This window comes from Capronia coronata, assembly GCF_000585585.1.
Source record: "Capronia coronata CBS 617.96 chromosome Unknown acBCG-supercont1.8, whole genome shotgun sequence".
In the NCBI taxonomy this organism is placed as follows: Eukaryota; Fungi; Ascomycota; class Eurotiomycetes; order Chaetothyriales; family Herpotrichiellaceae; genus Capronia; species Capronia coronata.
Window position 1 is genome coordinate 464,993 of NW_006912900.1, and position 19,260 is coordinate 484,252.

The following is a 19,260-nucleotide window of genomic DNA, read 5'->3' on the forward strand; positions in this document are numbered from 1 at the left end:
ATAACTCTTATAGATTGGAGATTGCTCCATCCTAGACTTGTAGCTGGAAGCGAAGGCATTGTACAGAGAAAACCCTTCGCTGTTTGAGTCGAAAGAAGGCGTTGTCTTGGGAAATCCTTGAACATGATCTTCTTGCCTATCGATTTTGCATTGTTTTAAGATTGATGGACATGTCTGAGCGGCACAAGATAAAGCGAACATAAAGATATTGTGGCCGACTAGTCTATCCGAAACAGATGTCACTGGGTCATGTCGATCGAGTTTCGCGAGCAGTGAGACGCAAAAAAAGAGATAGACTGCTACCAACCATGGACTGCAGCCGCAGGCTGTTCTCGCAGTCTATCCGCGGAAGGGACTGGCCGTATATTTCACAGAATGGGCGGGAACGGCGAGAGCACGGTAGCTTTAAAAACAATCGAAACAACCGAGACATTCTGGCAAGAGATTTTAAAATACATACTCTGTCTAGTTTGGGTGTTCTGGTGTTCCGCCCAATCCACCACAGGTGAGATGCGCCCACAAGAACCAGCCGGATGATATCTTTCTTGCTCCTCGGTTCTTTCGGCTCAGCCCGGTTCAGGCGGCGGACTCACGTTTCCCAATGCGATAAACGCCTTTCGGTAATGCTCGGGTGAAGGGTCGGATGAAGAGGTCATGCGTCTCGTGGGGTGAGGATGTAGGATGCAGTGAACGGTCGTGTTCAATGGTCCCAAGGATGCTTCAAGCCGATCAGTGCCGGGCCGTCTTTCTTCGCTCTGTACATCAACTGTTTTGCCCTGTAAGTCACAATCCCAACTTGAAGATGACGGTCCGCAAGAGCTTACGAAGAACCACATGGCTGCGCCCAGGCCGGTTGCGGCGAATCGGTAGAGCGGTCGGGGCTGGTTGATTTGCTGGACGGGGTGGTTCCCTTTCCACACGGGTTTCGCCATGTCGAACGGAGCTGGATGATGTTAGTTAGAAAGTGTCTAAAGAGTGCGGGCAGTCGGGGGCCGGAGCGTACTCTTATTTGTGGTGAGCTGTCAATGTACTGGGGATGTGAAGCTGGTCAACTTGAGCACGAACTGATTGAAGTCGCATTCAATTGACGAGCCGAGCGAGGTGGTCGGTCACATGATGGATAAGTCTAGTATAGATCTGGACTAGCACGGTATGGATCGATACGATGACTAAGCAGTAGATAGATCTATCAGCACAGCGCAAACACAACACAACAACTGCCAGTTTGATCAGCTGGCGACTCCTAATTCCACAAGAACCTCGTTCAACGTATGTTGGTTCAACTAGTCATGCCGAACAGGGCCCAATTGATCGATACGAAGTCCTCAAGGCTTGCAACGCGTTTGCCAAAGGCGACTTTCGCAGCGTTGTGGCTGCGGCCGATGCGTACGGCGCTCCTGTCTAACGGTTGCGAGGAAGGCGTCGAGGCCAGCCAGGGGAGTGCAGCAAGGGAGGACTCAATATGAGGCTTACAGAGGAGCAGGAGATGGCTCTCTGCAATCTTATCACGCGAAATAACGAGTCTGGAGTGTCATTGAGTCCTCAGATGATCACTGCAATGGCCATCGAAACCCCCTGGATCCTGCTCCGCACGTATCCAACGTATCTAACGAGTGGACACGTCGGTTCCTGAGAAGGCAACCTGAACTCACGTTGAGGAAGCGTGAAAGTACCGCTGTTCAACGCCGCGGTGCAGAAATTGACCGTTACGCTGAGATCATTTTCGACATGAAGCTTCCAAGCGCACACGACCAGATTGTGAAGTGTCTTTCCATGGCTACCTGCCTGGGTATGTTTGCACCTGGTCTAACTACCAGAACAACGGCATGAGCAGAAGGGTCAGTCGCCCCGGATCCGTCGTCATATTTGCGCCATTGCGCCGCGCGATATCCATTAGTGGTTGGAAGCTGAAGCACATCAATTCGGAAATAAATTACGGGACCCCGAGTACCCTTTACGTGGTCAGTCTCTTCAACGAAGAAATGGTCCTGTCGCGTGCCGGGTTACGCACGATCGGGTCAGGTCCTTCAAGCCTTCAACGGTTCAAAGCTGAAGTGCTAGCATCATTCCAGGCAGGACACAGAACGCCTGTCATGTTATGTCTTACAGGGTACCAAGACCCTATTTTGTATCTCCTGCTCGCTATGCAACCCTCCACCTTTCCCGATCGTCCTTCTGCGATGCCATCCAGGCTGCCTCTCTGTGCAGAAGTCTGGCTTAGGAACATCAGCTACTACAGGCCAGCGACCATGCCCCAATTCAGCACGCCCTCTCCACCCGGCTCTGCCCATCCTTCAGCATTGACTACTCCTACTCCAATCCGGACTTCCTCCACGACCCTGAACCCCAGATGGATATACACATCTCTGGCATGCTCATTCGTTGCCTCGAGCCAGACAGGGAGGTTCTGGTCCTTTGCTTTCCTGAGGAACGGCTCGACGAGGTTACGGATGGCGCCTAGCAAAGCGGGAAACCCCCGTAAGTATTGTTAGCACAATTGCAACCTCAACCACAACCACACGCTTGCTTGGGGCCAGACATTTGTATCCAACATGGGGCATGAGGCTTGCGGTAACTACCCCCTCAGAACCTAGGAGAGACAAGTCTTTTTCTTACCTTTCTCTGTCCGGCCCGGTGCTCGACCGATGAGATTCAGATACCAATAGAGTCGATCCCCCAGGTATTTCTTCTTGATCTGGCCGAATTTCTCTCTGTACTCGACGGCACCCTCGGGAATGGGGGTATCGCTCGGCTGTGGCTTTTGTACTCCAGGAGGAAGCCTGCGTGCCAGACACAATGATAAAAGACAAGTAAGTAAGTCTACCTCCTTGACTATTGTTTCAAGCCTCTCAGCCATGCTTTGCGTGGTTTCTGCACTTACCACAGAGCAACCGCGGCCCAGTCATGCGTCTGAAGCAAGATCCCTCCGCCCTCCAACCGGCTCCGGATGTGCGGTAGCCAGTATTGCAGCCGAAGCTCGGGCTGGCTCAACTTGGGATGGCCTGGCCTCGACTCGCGGCCGAGAAAGATATACCGATTCAGAGCGTCGTCCGCGAACGCTGCGGCGATCACGCTGGTGAACTTGATGATCTCGCCTTCTTCGATTTTGACGGGTACGGCGTCGGAGTGATGGTGGTGGTGGTGGTGGTCGGTCGACATGTCGTGTATCAGTACCTGTTTAATGTAGGTCCTTAAAGTCAAGTAACGAGGGTAACCGGCTTTATATATCTTCGTCAAGGGGATCATACCCTGCTTGACAATACTCGATGTATTGGTTGAAGGCTTGTTGTCCCTTCGCAGAATGGTAGATACGTACTTTACTTAGTAAAATCGCCTGGTCTATCGAAAGTAGAGCATACACGGCATGTCAGTACATACAATAGGTACTGTGTATATGTAGTGTTTGTCAATGTGTTGATGACTCACGAGCAGTGACAGTTTGGAAGCCTCCTTATTAGAAGTGGATACATGCCATTTCGACATCAAGGTCCTAACCAAACCCCGTATTCGCGAGCCAGGGGTAAACAGCAGGCACATTGTCAAGTAATGGTATATACTACCTAAGTAGATACTCGAGTTGCCTATAGCTATAAGTATAGTTCTGATGTCCATCGACCATTATGTGTGGTCTGTCTCGGTGTGTATTGCCTGGCAATGGCGTGGCCGTTGAGCTCAGCCGCCGCCCCTTTCCTCGCCAGCCTTGTCGTTTTCGTTGCTTATTAGAGCACGCACGAGGCATCCACAGAGTTCTACTTGTTTACCGTTGCACTAGGAATGGGTCTCTTGGAGCATTGTAAAGTGCAAGGACGTTCGCTTTTTTCAGAGGTAAGTAAACCTCGAAGATAATGGTAACATAACACCAGCTTAGGACCAGATCGAAAATCTGTGAGACCGGATCGAAACCGGATCATACTGTAAGGCAAATCGAACTATCATGTTGGCTGAACTTGAACTGTGGATGCAATCACCGTTATACTCCCGATATCTGGTCTCGCCTGTCCAAGAGCAATTGCGATGATGGCTTCATACTACCTCGTTTCTTTTCTCTTTTCATCCCGAAAAGCCCCTGTCGCAAAAGACTGTTATGGCCGTCGAGCCAGACGGTCTTGAAGAAGCTGACCCTTCCTCTCTCATTCCTCCGTCTCTTTCGCCCCTTCTTCTGTTTCTCTCCCTGCCCCTCTTTGTTCTCAATGTGCGCAGCTCCCATTCCATTTTTGAGTCACTTGCCGTGCCCATGACATTTAGTGGTCATTTCCCTCTTTCACTTTCAAAACACCAACCCCGTCCTCTTTTTCACCAGATACAGCATAGCATCTTGTACCCAAATCGGCCTCTTGCGGAACATAGTATTGCCTTCCTCGCTTCGAGGCATGAAGATCTGCCCACTGCGCGCCGCAAGGACCTGCTCGACGACGGCATCGCTGACATTCGATGCTGGGTCGAATCGGACGCCGGCTCGGGCGAGTTCGGACTCGTATGGTTTGACGATCCCGGTTGAATGCCATGATGGGTGGACACAGGTCGTTTGGATGCATGTCCCGTTGGGATACATCGATCGGAGTTCGGCACGGAGACCTGTGCGCCACAAACGGCGTCAGCATCGTACCAGTATTGAATGACCACATAGTCCTTAGGAAAGAGAAACGATTTCAGGAGCAAGTTCCCCGTCAATAATGTCCGGTGAAAGGGATCCCGGGATGTGTTGGACCCGTAGGCATAGGTAAGATGGCAGTATACATTCAGGCATTGTCCAAGCAAGAGTTCGACATACCTTCGTGAAGATACAGCGCCCCGACTTTGGAACAACAATAGTCAACAAGGCCGGGCTGGGACATGAAACTCGCCATGGACGCCATGGTCACGATATGACCCTTTCGCGCGTCCAGCATGCCGGGAAGGAACTCCTTGATCAGGACAAAGTGCGAAGCCAGATTGACTTTGAAGATGCGTTCCGTGAGTTTGGCAGAGCTGTTGATCAGTCTTGTGCCGTTTGCTAGGTACGACGTTCGTGTCAGTCCAAACGGCATCTGCTTTTCCATCCATTCCGAGGTGGTGCTGGGAGAGTATTGGGTGGTACGTACCGACTCCGGCATTGTTGATTAGGACGCTGGGGTTGCCGTGTTCCTTGCGGATCAATTCTGCTGTGGTCTCGATTGCAAGGAAATCTGTGAGGTCGACGTGATAGTAGGACACACCGGGGACTGAGAGATGTCAGTTATTACACCATTGAGCAATGTTGGCGAGGACAGGCTGAATCAAGGGTTCCGAGAGAATGATGTAAGCGTAGTATATGGCAGCACCGGGCAGAAACCTTGGTCTGAGATAAGCAGACAAGCAGATGAGGAACAAGAGACTGACGAACAGCATGGGCGAAGACATGCTGTTGGATATCAGGTGCGAGAAACATCCAGATCAACAGCGGACGCAACGAATGGTCGATTTCACTCACTCCTCTCCAGTTCCTCCGGCATGGGGGAAATATCCAGGATGACCACACGAGCGTGCCTCGAGAAGCTCTTGACCATTTCATATCCGAAGCCGCTACACCCGCCCGTGATGACAACGAGCTCGCTCTTTTCAAGGTCGCCGAACTGATATGGCGTGCCTGGCTTCCTGAGGTGCCAATGATTCAGCGCAAGCTTCGTAAGTCCCTGATTGAGGCGTTTGGCCACACCAACGGCGAGCAAGACTTTGAGTGTTTTGATGAGTACGGCAAAACGATCGTTGGAGAGCCCTTTCTCCTGCAGCAGCCTCACTAGACGCGAACGGTATTGAAGGGGTGCTCGGGTGAGAGCAAATAGTAGAGATCCTGTAAGGAGGGGTTCAGTAGCCGCGTAGCGCAGCAGTGAGTTGGGGAAGGTGAGAGTCCCGATGAGAGCACGATTGATGCGGTCTTTGGGGCTTGACGATGCCATGTTAGCTCAAGAGGTTAGATACCTTGCTGTCACAGGCAATGCTGGAAGGTTCAAAGACCAAGGAAGATATAAAGTGATATCGCTGATGGCGTTCGAGTCTCCAAGTGTTGCCTCGGCTTATATACATATTCAAGGTCTGGACTCTTCGGATGACCGCAGATCAAATGCGGAGCAGCTTTTCATCCCTGTAGGCAGAATCTGGGGTTACTCGGCTAATCCATTCGTAGACATGGCTGTCAGCGGATCGACCTGGGGCCGAGATGGAGGGGAACTGGCAGATATTGTCGATACATACAAGTCGGTAGTTGAGACTGCTAGAACATGCCGCCGACTTTCAAACGAAGTACTAGGAGGCGACCCGCTGGCGCCAGGGCCAGGGTCTCTAGTTGACCAGGACCAGACCCGTCTGTTATGGACATTAGACAGTCCATATCGTGCAGACATTATGTCCATTTTTTGCTGTTTGTTGTTTGTTGTTCGGATACTTGTAGTCTTCAATATCGATCTCTGCGACTGGAGACGAGGAGGACCTACTCTGCCATCTGGGCCCCAGCGAGCGTCGAGCAAGATTCCAGCCTCGATTGGCAGCAGCGGCGGTACAAGCAGGCTAATCATTGACATACCATTTCCTTCTGTTTGCTTTATCGGCGTGCTTCTTCACTACAGCTGAAGAGTGGAGGGTCGGGGAGCTGGAGGGCCAGACATGGCACGGGTTATGGTCTTTCCTCTCCTCTCGGCCAGACTGCGACACATCCAGGGACTTCGTCTTTTCATCCTTCACTGTTTCCTTTCCGTGAGTAGTTAGCTTGCGTAAAGGACTTACTGGCGTAGGAGTCGGGCAGACAAGATACAACGGTAATGGAAACAAGGCGCAGACGTGATAATAGCAGATGTTGCAGCGTTAATTGTCGACTTGAACAGTTGAAACCTGCGCTGCCAGACCGCGTTCGTGTTTGTCTACTCCGCCGTATCACAAATCGCGCTTCGGAATCCGGTGAAACATTTCATCCGGTCTTGGTATCGGCCTCTTGAGTTGGAGATCGTCATTCACTCCCGTCGTGCAATTCACTCACTCACCCATTCATTTCCCCTTCACAATCACTTCACTACGTTACGAATACCATCTGCCCTCGATTCGGTCCATCCAGGTCAGCGACAGCCTCGACCATTCATCACCTGGTAGCAGCCTCAAACACAGACACTCTTGGACGCCTCAACACACTCCCAACGACTCGCTAACACCTTGAATATCATCAACTCGGCGCAATCCCCCGTCACCGAGTTCCTTCTCTGCCTTGCGCATTCTGAAGCCACATCCTCGACAAGAGAACGGGAATATTTCTGGGACTAGATGACGAGAAGAAGCCATCCATTTTGGCCTCGGCCTTCCCGGTAACATAACTGATCTCGACTGTCGCATCTTGACTCTCAGTTGACGCGTCCCATCGCTCCACGGCAGCGCGGTCGCGGTCGCATTGTGAGACTTATGTGACGGCTGGTTGAACGCACCACTTCTGTGGGATCCCTGGGTAGCCTCATTCATATAAGAGTCTCAGCGGCTTCTACGATCGCGGCGCAATGTCTACGCCTACGCCAACGCCAACGCCTCGTCCTCGAAAGACGCTCGAGCGACTACCGGACGGCAGACCTCGATTCCAAGGCTGCTCGAGAATTACCGAATATGACTATCTGGGAAAGCTGGGCGAAGGCACATTCGGCGAAGTCTCTAAGGCGCGCTCAAAAAAGACAGGACAAGTCGTGGCGTTGAAAAAGATCTTGATGCACAATGAAAAGGATGGATTCCCCATAACAGCCCTTCGGGAGATCAAGCTACTAAAACAACTCGACCATGTCAACATACTGAAACTGGAAGAGATGGCCATCGAGCGACCGAAGAGCGCCAGCAAGAAACCCAGCATGTTCATGGTCACGCCGTACATGGACCACGATTTGTCGGGTCTGCTGGAAAATCCCAGCGTCAATTTCACCGAGCCACAGATCAAGTGCTACATGAAACAACTCCTCGAAGGCTGCGCGTACCTTCACGCCAACAAAATCCTACATCGAGACATGAAAGCCGCCAATCTGTTGATTAACAACCGAGGCATTCTTCAGATTGCAGATTTCGGTCTCGCGCGACCCTACGACGACGATCCGCCTAGACCTGGACAAGGAGGAGGCGAGTCCACCAGAGAATACACGACTCTGGTGGTGACACGATGGTACCGGCCACCGGAACTGTTACTACAACTGCGCAAATATACCACTGCTATCGACATGTGGGGAGTTGGATGCGTCTTTGGCGAAATGTTCAAGAAGAGGCCGATCCTGACGGGAAACAGTGACTTGAATCAAGCACAAATCATCTTTGACCTGGTGGGCTCTCCTACAGACGAGACGATGCCTGGTTGGCGAGACCTTCCAGGGTGCGACAGCGTTACAGACTGGGGTAACAAGCCCTCGAGACTGGCCACCGTGTTCCGCGAACTCAGTCCACAAGCGCTTTCACTCTTGAGCGAGCTACTCAAACTCGACTGGCGGAGACGGATCAATGCCATGGATGCACTTCAGCACCCATACTTCCATAGCGAACCGTTTCCCGCACGACCAGAAGATCTTCCTTCATTCGAGGACTCTCACGAACTGGACAGAAAGAAATTCAGAGACCAGAAATCGAAACCGCCGCCTGCTCCGGCCGGTGGGTCCGTGGGCATAGCGACTCAAGGAGAATACGCCATCAATGGTCGACCGATTCCTCCATTCGAAGGAAGAAGCGGTGTTGGCGGAGGTTCTGGTCATAGACTGCCTGGTGGAGGGCGATATGCAAATGGACACAACAACAACCAGAGCTACGGCCGGCGTCCATTGCATGGCCAGAACGGCGCTTACGGCGGCGGAGCAGACTACCGGGGCCCAAAAGCCCATCCACCCCTGCACCGAGATATGCCGCCATACGAACAGAATCATCGTCCGCCGTACGATCAAACCCGAGCACCTATTCCACCACAAGTCTACGACGAAAGTTACTCGCGCCGACCTCCAGGAGGAGAACTGTCTTCATTGCCCCGTCCGACCGGAGACCATGCGCTACCACCGCGCCCTCCCATCCCCGAAGTCGACCCTTACCGCTATGGACCCCCTGATGCGATCCCGCCTCCTTACCGAGACGATGGCCGCGGTCCACCTCCACCTCCCCCTCCGCCACACCCGAGAACCAGAATTCCCGCCGGTCACGCCGGTGTGGACCATCGACGACCACCTCATGATCGAGACACGTATATTCCGCCATATTCACACGCAGATCCTACTGTGCGGAGCACCGCCACCAAGAATCGCAGAAGGGACGATCGTCCCATGTATAGAGACGGCGGTCCGCCTTCCGATTATGCTGATCACCTGTCATACGATGATGCGGCTGGGCCAGACCGGGACCGAGATCGAGATCGAGATCGCGAGCGAGGACGGTCACGCGAGATAGACAGTCTACTCCCTCCGCCTCCGCCCGCTCACCTGCACCCACATCTGCATACGCATCATCATTCCCAGAGTGGACCGTACGACCGAGATAGGGATCGAGACAGACGACCTCGAAGTCGAAGTCGAAGTCCGGTCCGAGATTGGGAAAGAGATAGCTATGCCGGTCATAGAGACCGAGATCGAGACCGAGACGTGATGCACCGTGACCGAGAGAGGCCTAGAGATTGGGACCGGGAGAGAGACCATCGAGATCATCTTCACAATCACAGTCATGCGCATAGAGACCGGGACAGGGACAGGGGATATGCCATGCCAGAACCTTACCGTCGGTGAGAGTCTGGCTTGATTCTAGCTGTGTGCCTGTATCTCGTCGATATGGGTAGGGCAGCAGACTGTCACCATGCGACGACTTGCTCCATCATTTCCGATATGTGAATCGTTGATCTGGCGGGAGAAATATTGGCGCTACCACTTTAGCAAGACGTTTAGATCTTGCCAGCTTGGAGGTTCAGAATCAGGTTCAGAATCAGGTTCAGGTTCAGAATCAGGATCGTCTCATTTACTCCTTCCTCAAAATGATACCCAATACAGGAGAAAAAGGACAGGATGATGAGCCTTACTGGCATTGGCATTGGCACTTGGCGCTTGGCCTGGGCATGCCATGCATGGGCTTGGTATGGATGGCGGAGGTGAAAGTTGTCCATCAATCTCGGTGTTGGTGGTGTTATTGATGGGCGGTGGTGTCTTTGCAGATATCTACGCATCTGGCATTGCATAGCGGCGACGGCGACGGCAAACGGCGCAGAACCATGTTTTTTTCTCACTCGAAGGGCAGCTTACATTACATATGAGGCCGAGCACGGGCAAATGGCAAAGAGATGAATGAGGCGGATGATCAATCCTACGATATAACAGTTTAGTAGCTATGGTCCCGGAAGGACCTACGTGGCAGCTATTCAGTCAATCAATGAAATGAGATGAAACAACTGGCTTCGAACACATGAAATGAGAAACGAGGCATGGGAAAGCAATTGAGCTTCCAGTTATTGTGATATTAGATCTCGCCTCCAAGCCCTTTCCATCGGATTGCGACTGGGATCGGAATTCAACAATATAGAACCAGTGTACTAAGCAATGTTTGTCTTCGACGATATCGTTTCCTGATCGATCCTGCATAGGTCATACCTTGCCTTGCCCTGCCCTCCTCGCCTCGTCTTCCCTGTCCTCTTTCCAAGCCTCGAGTGTGTCAGTAGTCTTAACGGCGAAAGGTCAGGTCACCAAGCGCTGTAGAAAACGAGACAGAATGAGAAAGCGAATGAGATTGCACAGGAGCGAGCAGCGATCATGTAAAGCCGGCGAACATATCGTCGATGGCGTTCTTCTTCGCCTTCTTCTTGGTCATGGTCGGCTTGTTTTTCTTTGCGTCCTTCTCTTCCTTCAATGGTCTGGGACCGCTTGTACTGTTCTCCTTCTTCACGTCCATGTCCACGTCCACGTTCAGTGTCTCCCGTATCTTCAGGCTCCGAGACATCTGGTTCCGCCCCTTCTTAACCGAATCGCCCCCGATGGATTTCTTTTGGGATCTGGGTTGAGGAAGAGGGTTAGTTGGGGGAGAAGAAGGAGGAGGTTGTCTTTCCGTAGCGAGGACCTTCTCCTGTGGAGTTGGCTCTTTCCTGCGTTTGAATGTCGCTGCAGGTTTGGACCCATTGTCACTCTCGTCCCCCGAATTCAGGATGGGTTTACGGGCACTCTTCATTCGCGTATCTTGCTTGCCACCCTTCTCTACACTCATAAAATCACCCGTGCGGGAAGCAAGTTCAACTTCATCCATAGCAACGTCTTCTTCGCGAACGGTAGTACCCAATTGCTCGTCTCTCGAAGGCTCACGCTTCGTCCTCTCAACAACTTCCCCCAAATCGTCGCTGTCGTACATTCTCTCGACGACCTCGCCGCTCTGCGATCCTGTAACTCTGAGACTCGTGGCTGCTAGACTTCTAGCAATCCCTCGGTCATTACTCAGAATCTTATTCTGGTTCGTGGTCCCAGCTTGGTGCCGGTCATCATCCTCCACACGCTTGGGCGCACCAGCCACGCTCATGACATCGGCGAGAATCCCCACAAGCACGACTCCCAGAGCCGCGAACTGGGTGTCGCCCACTAAGCCAGTAAACCCGATATAGGCGCGCGGGATAAGGACTTCGCGGATCCAGTCGAACCATACATCCCTCTCGCGACGGATTTGGGTTTCTTGCTCGAACCGTTTCCGCACTTCTTTGGCGTCAATGGCGTTGACGTTGGTATTGCTCTGTAGTTGCAGGGAGCGTTCTGCTTCATCCATGGCTACAATGCGGGTGATGGCTTTCCGCAGCATTCCCAAAGATTTCCACCATGGCTGGGCACGGTGTTGGTTCTTGTTGCGCGCCCAGATCTGGTCGAGGAGGGACTTCGTGCTGGATAATTTGGCGCTGGAGTCAGGGGTTGCTGATGGTGGTGTTGCGAATGAACTGGTTGAGTTTGAGGGTATCTTCTTCGCAGATGAGGAGGAGGGTATCGGGTCTGCGAATCTGTTCTTGGGCAAAGGTTTTCCGTTGTAGTCTAGAGGTCGAATCTGACGTGGTGGCCGGGGTTTGATCGTCCGGCGCCAACCTGCAGGTGGCTTTGATCTGCTCTTGGTTCGTATTGGTCCTTTTGCCTGAGGTTCCGTTCCAAGTGGAGGCTGGGTTCGCGGGTGGTTCAATTTCCGCCGCTTCGAAGGATGCTCTCCTGTAGCATGGATTCTGCTGTGGCTTTGGTCCGAACTCATGGCTGAACAGCCTGGTGCTTAACAGACGCTCTTCTATCGGAGCCTCAGGTTCTTTCTTTGTCCAGGATTACAGCCCTCGTGTCCGCATACCCTGGCTCTGAGGGTGCATCTGAATGTCCGTGAAGCATATGGCCGGCTTGGTTCCCTGTAGGAGAAAGATTCCTTGAGGAGGGTAAGACCAAACCAACACCGCAACACCTGTAGCAGAGAATGGCGCAACCGCAACCGTCTCTGGATGATCGATACACCAGAGCTGCAGTCGCCGCGATTCTGGGATGGCATCAAAAAGATGAATTCGTCGTTTGACGAGGTTGAAGGCGACACGATGCCAAGCGCCAGCCTTGTCGCTACTTTGAGGGATTCTCATTGGTCAGCCTCGCCCACTCGTCTTTCCACAACCACCTCAGTATCATTCTATCATTCCAACAATCTCATCACCTCCCCATCTTGACCACGCTCCTGTGGTTATCCTCAATCAACGTATTAGATCCTCTGTCCATGGTAAGATACTATCTAAGCCGCGATGGAACCACAAACTCTTCGCTTCGGCCCTCACGATCTCCAAGAACTACTAGTATGGCTTCCGCAACCTGAAGAACAAACTACACACCGGCAAATGCGCTCCCTGTTCTGGATCATGTAAGTCAATCTCGGGCTCCTCGTACGTAATCAACACTATGCTGCAACACAATCACCATTTCGCCCGGATTCCCACTTTTCTCTCCTAGGTCACAAGGGGATTTTGTCACCCAGTCAAGATCGGCCTGGCTGTTGGGCGCGAAGAAGACTTCAATATACCCAGGCCACTTGCAGCAGCTCACAGCTGTCTACAAAGTATTCTATATCTATGAACGGCGTATTGACCTGACTAACTCCCTCCTTTCGTCCTAACAGTATGATCCACGGCGGCGCCTGGCGTGATCCAACAATCACACATCTCAACTTTGCCTCGCCGGCAGTCTCCATCCTTCTCTCTGGTATAACCACATCAGCACCAGCATCAACATCCACATCCACATCACCCCCATCAAGGCTGTCAGCCTCATCTTCACATTCACCGTCGCGATTATCGTCATTATCATCATTCCTAAGGGACCATCACTACCAATTAGCCATAGCATCAATATCATACCGCCTATCACCTCATCCATCACACCCGCAGAACCCTGAGACCACTCCACAAACCTCGCTCCGCAATGCGTACCACCCAGACCATCTAGATGACGTATACTCCGGCCTCGCCATGTTGAATGATACATACGGACTCACAGAACGCAATCACATCATGGTCGGCCACTCCTGTGGCGCGACTCTTGCATTCCAAGCTTTGCAACGCTCCTGTACTCATAATTCCGACAGACCTCTCCCACCGCCAAGAGCACTGGTCGGCTTAGCAGGCATATACGATCTCCGTCTCTTATATGAGTCCCACAAAGACGGCCCCTACGGGGATATCTACGCTTCCTTCATCGAAGGTGCTTTCGGGAAGAACATGGACGATTGGGACCGCGCGTCGCCTGCATATTTCGCAGAACGAAATTCGGAAATGTTCTCTAGTACTTCTATCTTGCTGGTCACGGCCGAAGGGGATGAATTGGTCGAACCGGCGCAAAGGGATGTGATGAGACGAGCGATACTCGGATCAAAATCATCATCATCATCGGAGACAGTGCCTGTCCAGGACAAAGAGCCTGAGATCGAGACTGGAGGAGGATCGGCGATGATGACAGAGAATCAAGGCGGTAGTAGGTATGCCGAGATGAGTGTGAAAGGTGGACATGATGACATGTGGCTTGTTGGCGAGCGGATGGTGGCTGCTATTGAGAAGGCGATTCAAGTCATGTTGATGCCGAAAGCAACACCGCCAGAGGCAGCAGTAGCAGCAGTCTCATGAACGAGCATGGTCCTCTTAGTCGCATAGCACGCTCTGTTTCTCTCTTTACCTTTTTCTCTTTACCTTTTTCTCTTTACCTTTCTCTCTTCTCATCTTTCTCGCCTGATTTCTCTTCCCGATGCCCCTTTCCGGCTCTCGATGACTCCGCCCTTCCGTAGTCCGGCTCTGTTTGTCGTTGTCAAGTCAAGCCACACCGTCTGGAAACCTTGGAGTGATTGAACGGTGTCTTGTGGTCTAGCCAGAGTCATAGAGCCCTACACAGAGCATAGTGTTAGCACACAAACCGTGCAAGGTTTGTGGGTAGTGCACACCTATAGGCTACCATTGACCGTCTCCTTGTCCTGATCGAGCCTCTGCATTTGCCAGCACTCGGCTGAATTCGTCTTACTCATGCCTGTTGTCTGTCAAGCAGGGAGACCTATCCCCATCCTAGTCTGGCGGCTCTGGGCTTTTGACCTGGACACCATATGTGGCGTCAGCTGAGGCTTACTCCAGGGCCCCTCTGGTAGGCAATGGGTCTCTTTTCTCCGTTCAATCACCTAGACATACTTCGAAGTTGCTCAGCCTCGAAACTGTCTGCGACAATATCAGTCGGCACGTCGATGTAGTTTCCTGCTGTTAGTAAGTCTTTCCTGATATACCACCAAACCCTTTCCGTAGACAGAGAGACAAGCACGAGAAGAACGTACCTCAGACATAGGATGTTGCACCCCTCGGCTTGATCTCCTGTATATGCATTTAGTTTCTCTGCTGCCTTCTGGAGCGAAACGTGTGGCGTATCTAACGACGTGTGAGCATGGCAGTTGTTGGAATCTCTTTCGTAGGAGCCCAACTATTCCCGGCAGCAATGGTGACTCCGTGATCCTGGGTCAGTATAGTGCAGAGTGTGAGGAAATGAATGACCATCAAGACCCAGGTAGGTCGAACGTAGCATCACACCACGCACAAGCAAGCATAAACAACAACAAGGGACAGGTTTTTGACTCAATCGAGTACAATTTGCTAATCTGATAACTAAACTAACGGATCACCCTTGTGATCGAACATGCTGGTGGTCGTACTACTTGCCGGAGTAACAGGTAGTTTTGCCGAAGACATGATATCCCATCAAGGTTAAAGCTCAATCTGCGCATTTGACATGCCGAGTGCTCTGATGTTCCCGTTTGACTGGGTACATTGATCCGTTTGAAAACACAAGTAAAGACATCAAGCTCACATTGTCGAGAACCGAAAAAACTTTTGTGGTATTAGGGCAGGTTGTGTGGTGACACATGGGGGAAGATGATGACTGCTGTCAAGCCATGTTGGTGAAGGGTGATGCGGTGCTCTGCTGATGCCACATGGCAGTTGTCCAGGATTGAAATTCAATGATCTGAAAAGACCAAAGGACTCAATGACTAGTCGTTGAAGAAATCATCCAAGCCCACGGGCAAGAAATGACTCTCCAGATCTCCGTGTGGACAACCACCAACCACCAGAAACAACAAAGTGTGACCTGAATTCTCGGAAGACGTCCAGCGTCACAATGATGCTGAGCTAGTAGTGTGGGAGTAGGAAGCCGTTGCTGGCATCAATGGAGTCGAGTGCCGGATCGTGGAGGCGGTAACGCTGCACCATGCCCATCTCGTTCTCGGCACCTGGAGTACCACGATCGAATTGAGAACGACGGCGACGTTGTTCTTCGCGGTAGGCTTGACCTTGCCTAGGAGCGAAGAGTCCTGAAAGGGAAATCAAGGTTAGCATGATTGTCTGCGGACGGTAAGGTAAGAGATGATTGTGCTCACGAGAATCGGGCAGGGCCGCCGGCAAAAGGATCATAGGGACTGTTGACATTGACAGTGCGGGGAGAACCACGAGTCTGGTTGACTTCCTCCTGTGCAGTCTCTATGAATTTCTGAGGGCTGGATGCATTTGCACGGGCAGGTGGAAGATAGTGGCCTGCACGACGACCATTTGCAAGCTTGATCTGGCCAGCGCGTCTCACACGATGCTCCACAGGGCAGGGAAAGCGTCGGGTGGGAGATGTATGGATAAACAGACCGACATGTTCCGCATTCTCCACAGAGCGGCGCATCTTGGAAGCATTGTCAGGTCCAGGGAAGCGTTCTTCTTGGCCAGCATTGGGAACGTTGCCAGCGACGAAGAGCTATGGAATGATTAGCATGGATTCAAGGCGTCAGTCAAGACGAATCTCACCTTTGGGCGAAAGCCAGGATGCTCAAGCATGACGGAAGAGTTGCGGAACTTCTGGACGAGACAGTCGCGGCCTTGGATGGCTGCAGGACATCGTTAGCTGAGGGAAGTGATGGGGAGGGTGAGATCACTTACTGGCATAGGAGACTTCGGCGACCTTGTCAGATGCGAAGCAGTTCCAGCGCTTGCCGGCACGGGCGAGAACGAACTATAAAACAGGTGAGCAAGGGGTAACATGGGTTTGGAACTCATGAGCACCAACCGGAATGATGGATTGAGCCTGGGAGAAGTTAGTCATGTGAACGGGATTGGCATGGAAATGCTGAACTTACGTCAACAAAGTTGATGAAGGCATATCCCACGTTGCAGTTGTTGGCAAAGTCTGTACGTGTGGATCAGTATCGAGTGGTTTGTCTAGGTCATGGAGCGAGACTTACCAATGCGGAGGTACATGAAGTCGTAGCGACCATGGCTGGTGACGTCGAGAAGTCTCTTCAACATGGACTGATCGACACGATTGGGGATGTTGCGCAGCATGATCTGGATTTGTTCAGTCAGCGAGGTCAGGTGAGGGCAAGTAGAAACACTTGCAGTAGTGCGAACATCAATGCCTGCTTGGATGCGAGCGATGTCGACAGCGTTGTGATTGATGCTGGGGCTAAGACGACGGCCAGTGCGAAGTGCTTCACGCTGAATGGCAGTGGCGAGACGATCGTAGTCAGGATCGATCGGAACAGTGGAACGACCGGTGATCGAAAGCTGCTCACGAGGGCTACGAGGCGAGCCATGAGCAGAGACGACAGCACGAATGTCTGGCTTGTAAGGTTCGAAGTCCAAGACAGTACCCTGTGATGCACGTCAGTATTGGGGACCACATAGGAGAACAGGAGAGTAACTTGCATGAACCATATTGCCGTTGATCACCTCTTTGGCAATCTCAACAGACCCGGCGTTGAAGAACTCGACACGGAACTCTCGAAGGTGACGCTGAGTGGGTGCCATGGAATGGAAGGCCTTGATGTCACCACACTGGGAGAGCAGACGCTTGACCTCACCAATGACAGGGACCACATTGGTCTGGGGCATGCCAGGATGACCATTGTGGTAGACAGTGACGATGGCTTGACCTTCAAAGTCAGAGACCTGGTGAGGATCCTTGCCCTCATCGGTTGCAAGTCCCTTCGGAGACAATGGGAAGACGCGAGCCAAGGGAAGAATGGAATTGATAACGTCAAATGCCTTCTTAGCATCACGGACATCCGCGAAGGAGACAGTGAAGAGACCGTTGGAGATGATCTGAGAAGCATTGATGGATCTCAATGAAGGGAACGAGGAAGTCTGCAAAGTCAGTGATGATTTAGGACTGAATGGAGTCACGGGGAACGTACCTTGAATGCCACAGCGATGTCAGTGGAACGGAAGTTGGCTGGAATGCCGGCGACGACCCAGGCACGGGTGACGTTCTCATCGGTGCTGAAGGTTCCATGGTGGAAGCGCACGTCGGACAATGAGGTGCCAATGAACTCGTTGAATCCCAAGTCAGAAACATCGATCTTACAAATGGACTTGCGGATACGCTTGAATTCGACTCCGACACGAGGACCTCCGATGACTCCTGGGACAACGGGCTGAGCCTGCTCGGGGGTTAGAGCCTTGGCCTCGCGTTCCGGGGTACTGCCTCTCAGCAGGGAGCTTACGCCGCCAGCTTGGACAACAGGTGCAGGAGTGACAGGCTTGCCACGAACCGGGGAGTTGGTGAAGTGAGTCTTGGTGCGAGCAGCGGCAACAACTCGAACAGGGAACTCAAAGCTCTTGTTCAGGGGAGTGCGAGCATTGGGACGAAAGACTTGTGCAGTTGGCGAGAGCTGGCGACGATTGCGGGAAGTCGGAGCGTTCAAGAAGACGTCATCACCAGCACTGTCACCAGTTAGTATGGATGTCTGAGAGATAGAGGAGTAGGAGGGATGGAGGAAGGAGTGAAGAGCAGATGGGGTGAAGGCAAGATGTCATGAAGGAAGAGTACGATATGTATGAGTGGGAGTGGGAGTGGGAGTGGGAGTGGGAGTATGGGAGGGAGTGTGGATGGAAAGCACGTGTCATGGGAAACGCGTCGAGTCACGCGTCAGAGTCAGCTGACTTACTTGTTGTTGGCCTTCGACGCACCAATCTTGGCAGCCGGACGAGGAAGGATGGCGGTCACACGAGCCTTGCCCTTGGTGCCAGAAGCAGCCTCAGGAGTGAAGGTGGTGGGATTGGTAGAAGGAGTGCCATGAGAAGAAGTTTCATTCTCGGAATGAGGGCTGGAAGCCATGCCGGCGCCACGAGGGGGCGACATGATGGTGACTGTAGAGAGTGTGTCAGCTAGCTGGCTCAATGATGCTGTGAGGATGATTGTGGGTGGGAGGGATTGTAGGCGATGCTACAGTATCTTCAGGGCAGGATAGGGCAAGGGAAAGGATGGATGGAGGGTGATTGAGATGATTGAGGCCTGGTACTCTCGCCTCGTGTGGAAAAAATCCCACAGAGATTTCGAGTGACCACAGTCTGCAACCACCAACCGGGGGGGAAATGGGACTCACTTGAGAGATTGAGGTGCTGCAATGCAGTGGAAGGAGTGTGGCAAGGTGAACTTGCAAGGAATGAGATGCTTTGAGAAGCAATAGAGAGAGAGAAGGTGGTGTGGTAGTGATTGTGTGAGGATGAGTGAAAGGAAGAGGGAGAGAATGAGAGAGAGGATTGTTTAGAAAGTTGGGTTGGAAGGGCAGGCGAAGAAGGATTTGTAGGCCCAAGAAGGAGCCTGTGTCGCTGCGGCCCAAGAAGGAATGGACTGCATCGGCACCCACGACAATCTCCATTGGGCGTGTCGACACGGCGACGAGGTCATCCAGCGGAAGGTGGGAGAAGGTGCAGCAGGTTCCGTGACGACCTCATCGTCGGTCAGTCCTGTCAAGATGTGCGGGCGACGACGAGGTTGTGCA

At 52.4% G+C, this 19,260-nt stretch overlaps 7 protein-coding genes across 7 annotated transcripts; 2 read left to right on the top strand and 5 right to left on the bottom strand.

Moving 5' to 3' along the window:
• Positions 1-700: 700 nt before the first annotated feature.
• A1O1_08419 (uncharacterized protein) lies at positions 701-932 on the bottom strand (the record flags this gene model as incomplete). The annotated part of the gene is made up of 2 exons (XM_007729281.1): positions 701-766; positions 825-932. The coding sequence occupies 2 exons, from the start codon at positions 930-932 to the stop codon at positions 701-703; spliced, it is 174 nt and encodes a 57-aa protein (XP_007727471.1).
• Positions 933-2,233: 1,301 nt separating this feature from the next.
• A1O1_08420 (uncharacterized protein) lies at positions 2,234-3,159 on the bottom strand (the record flags this gene model as incomplete). Its single annotated transcript, XM_007729282.1, has 3 exons — positions 2,234-2,457; positions 2,617-2,780; positions 2,882-3,159. 3 exons carry the CDS (start codon positions 3,157-3,159, stop codon positions 2,234-2,236), a joined length of 666 nt encoding a protein of 221 aa, XP_007727472.1.
• Positions 3,160-4,267: 1,108 nt separating this feature from the next.
• A1O1_08421 (uncharacterized protein) lies at positions 4,268-5,915 on the bottom strand (the record flags this gene model as incomplete). Its single annotated transcript, XM_007729283.1, has 4 exons — positions 4,268-4,575; positions 4,772-4,993; positions 5,082-5,201; positions 5,450-5,915. 4 exons carry the CDS (start codon positions 5,913-5,915, stop codon positions 4,268-4,270), a joined length of 1,116 nt encoding a protein of 371 aa, XP_007727473.1.
• A 1,578-nt stretch (positions 5,916-7,493) lies between these two features.
• A1O1_08422 (CMGC/CDK protein kinase) lies at positions 7,494-9,725 on the top strand (the record flags this gene model as incomplete). Its single annotated transcript, XM_007729284.1, has 1 exon — positions 7,494-9,725. The coding sequence occupies one exon, from the start codon at positions 7,494-7,496 to the stop codon at positions 9,723-9,725; it is 2,232 nt and encodes a 743-aa protein (XP_007727474.1).
• Positions 9,726-10,734: 1,009 nt separating this feature from the next.
• A1O1_08423 (uncharacterized protein) lies at positions 10,735-12,195 on the bottom strand (the record flags this gene model as incomplete). Its single annotated transcript, XM_007729285.1, has 1 exon — positions 10,735-12,195. The coding sequence occupies one exon, from the start codon at positions 12,193-12,195 to the stop codon at positions 10,735-10,737; it is 1,461 nt and encodes a 486-aa protein (XP_007727475.1).
• A 1,243-nt stretch (positions 12,196-13,438) lies between these two features.
• Positions 13,439-14,089, top strand: A1O1_08424 (uncharacterized protein; the record flags this gene model as incomplete). Its single annotated transcript, XM_007729286.1, has 1 exon — positions 13,439-14,089. The coding sequence occupies one exon, from the start codon at positions 13,439-13,441 to the stop codon at positions 14,087-14,089; it is 651 nt and encodes a 216-aa protein (XP_007727476.1).
• Positions 14,090-15,625: 1,536 nt separating this feature from the next.
• Positions 15,626-18,617, bottom strand: A1O1_08425 (uncharacterized protein; the record flags this gene model as incomplete). Its single annotated transcript, XM_007729287.1, has 10 exons — positions 15,626-15,791; positions 15,874-16,235; positions 16,286-16,365; positions 16,418-16,490; positions 16,615-16,664; positions 16,720-16,822; positions 16,868-17,128; positions 17,189-17,620; positions 17,671-18,199; positions 18,424-18,617. The coding sequence occupies 10 exons, from the start codon at positions 18,615-18,617 to the stop codon at positions 15,626-15,628; spliced, it is 2,250 nt and encodes a 749-aa protein (XP_007727477.1).
• Positions 18,618-19,260: the final 643 nt, after the last annotated feature.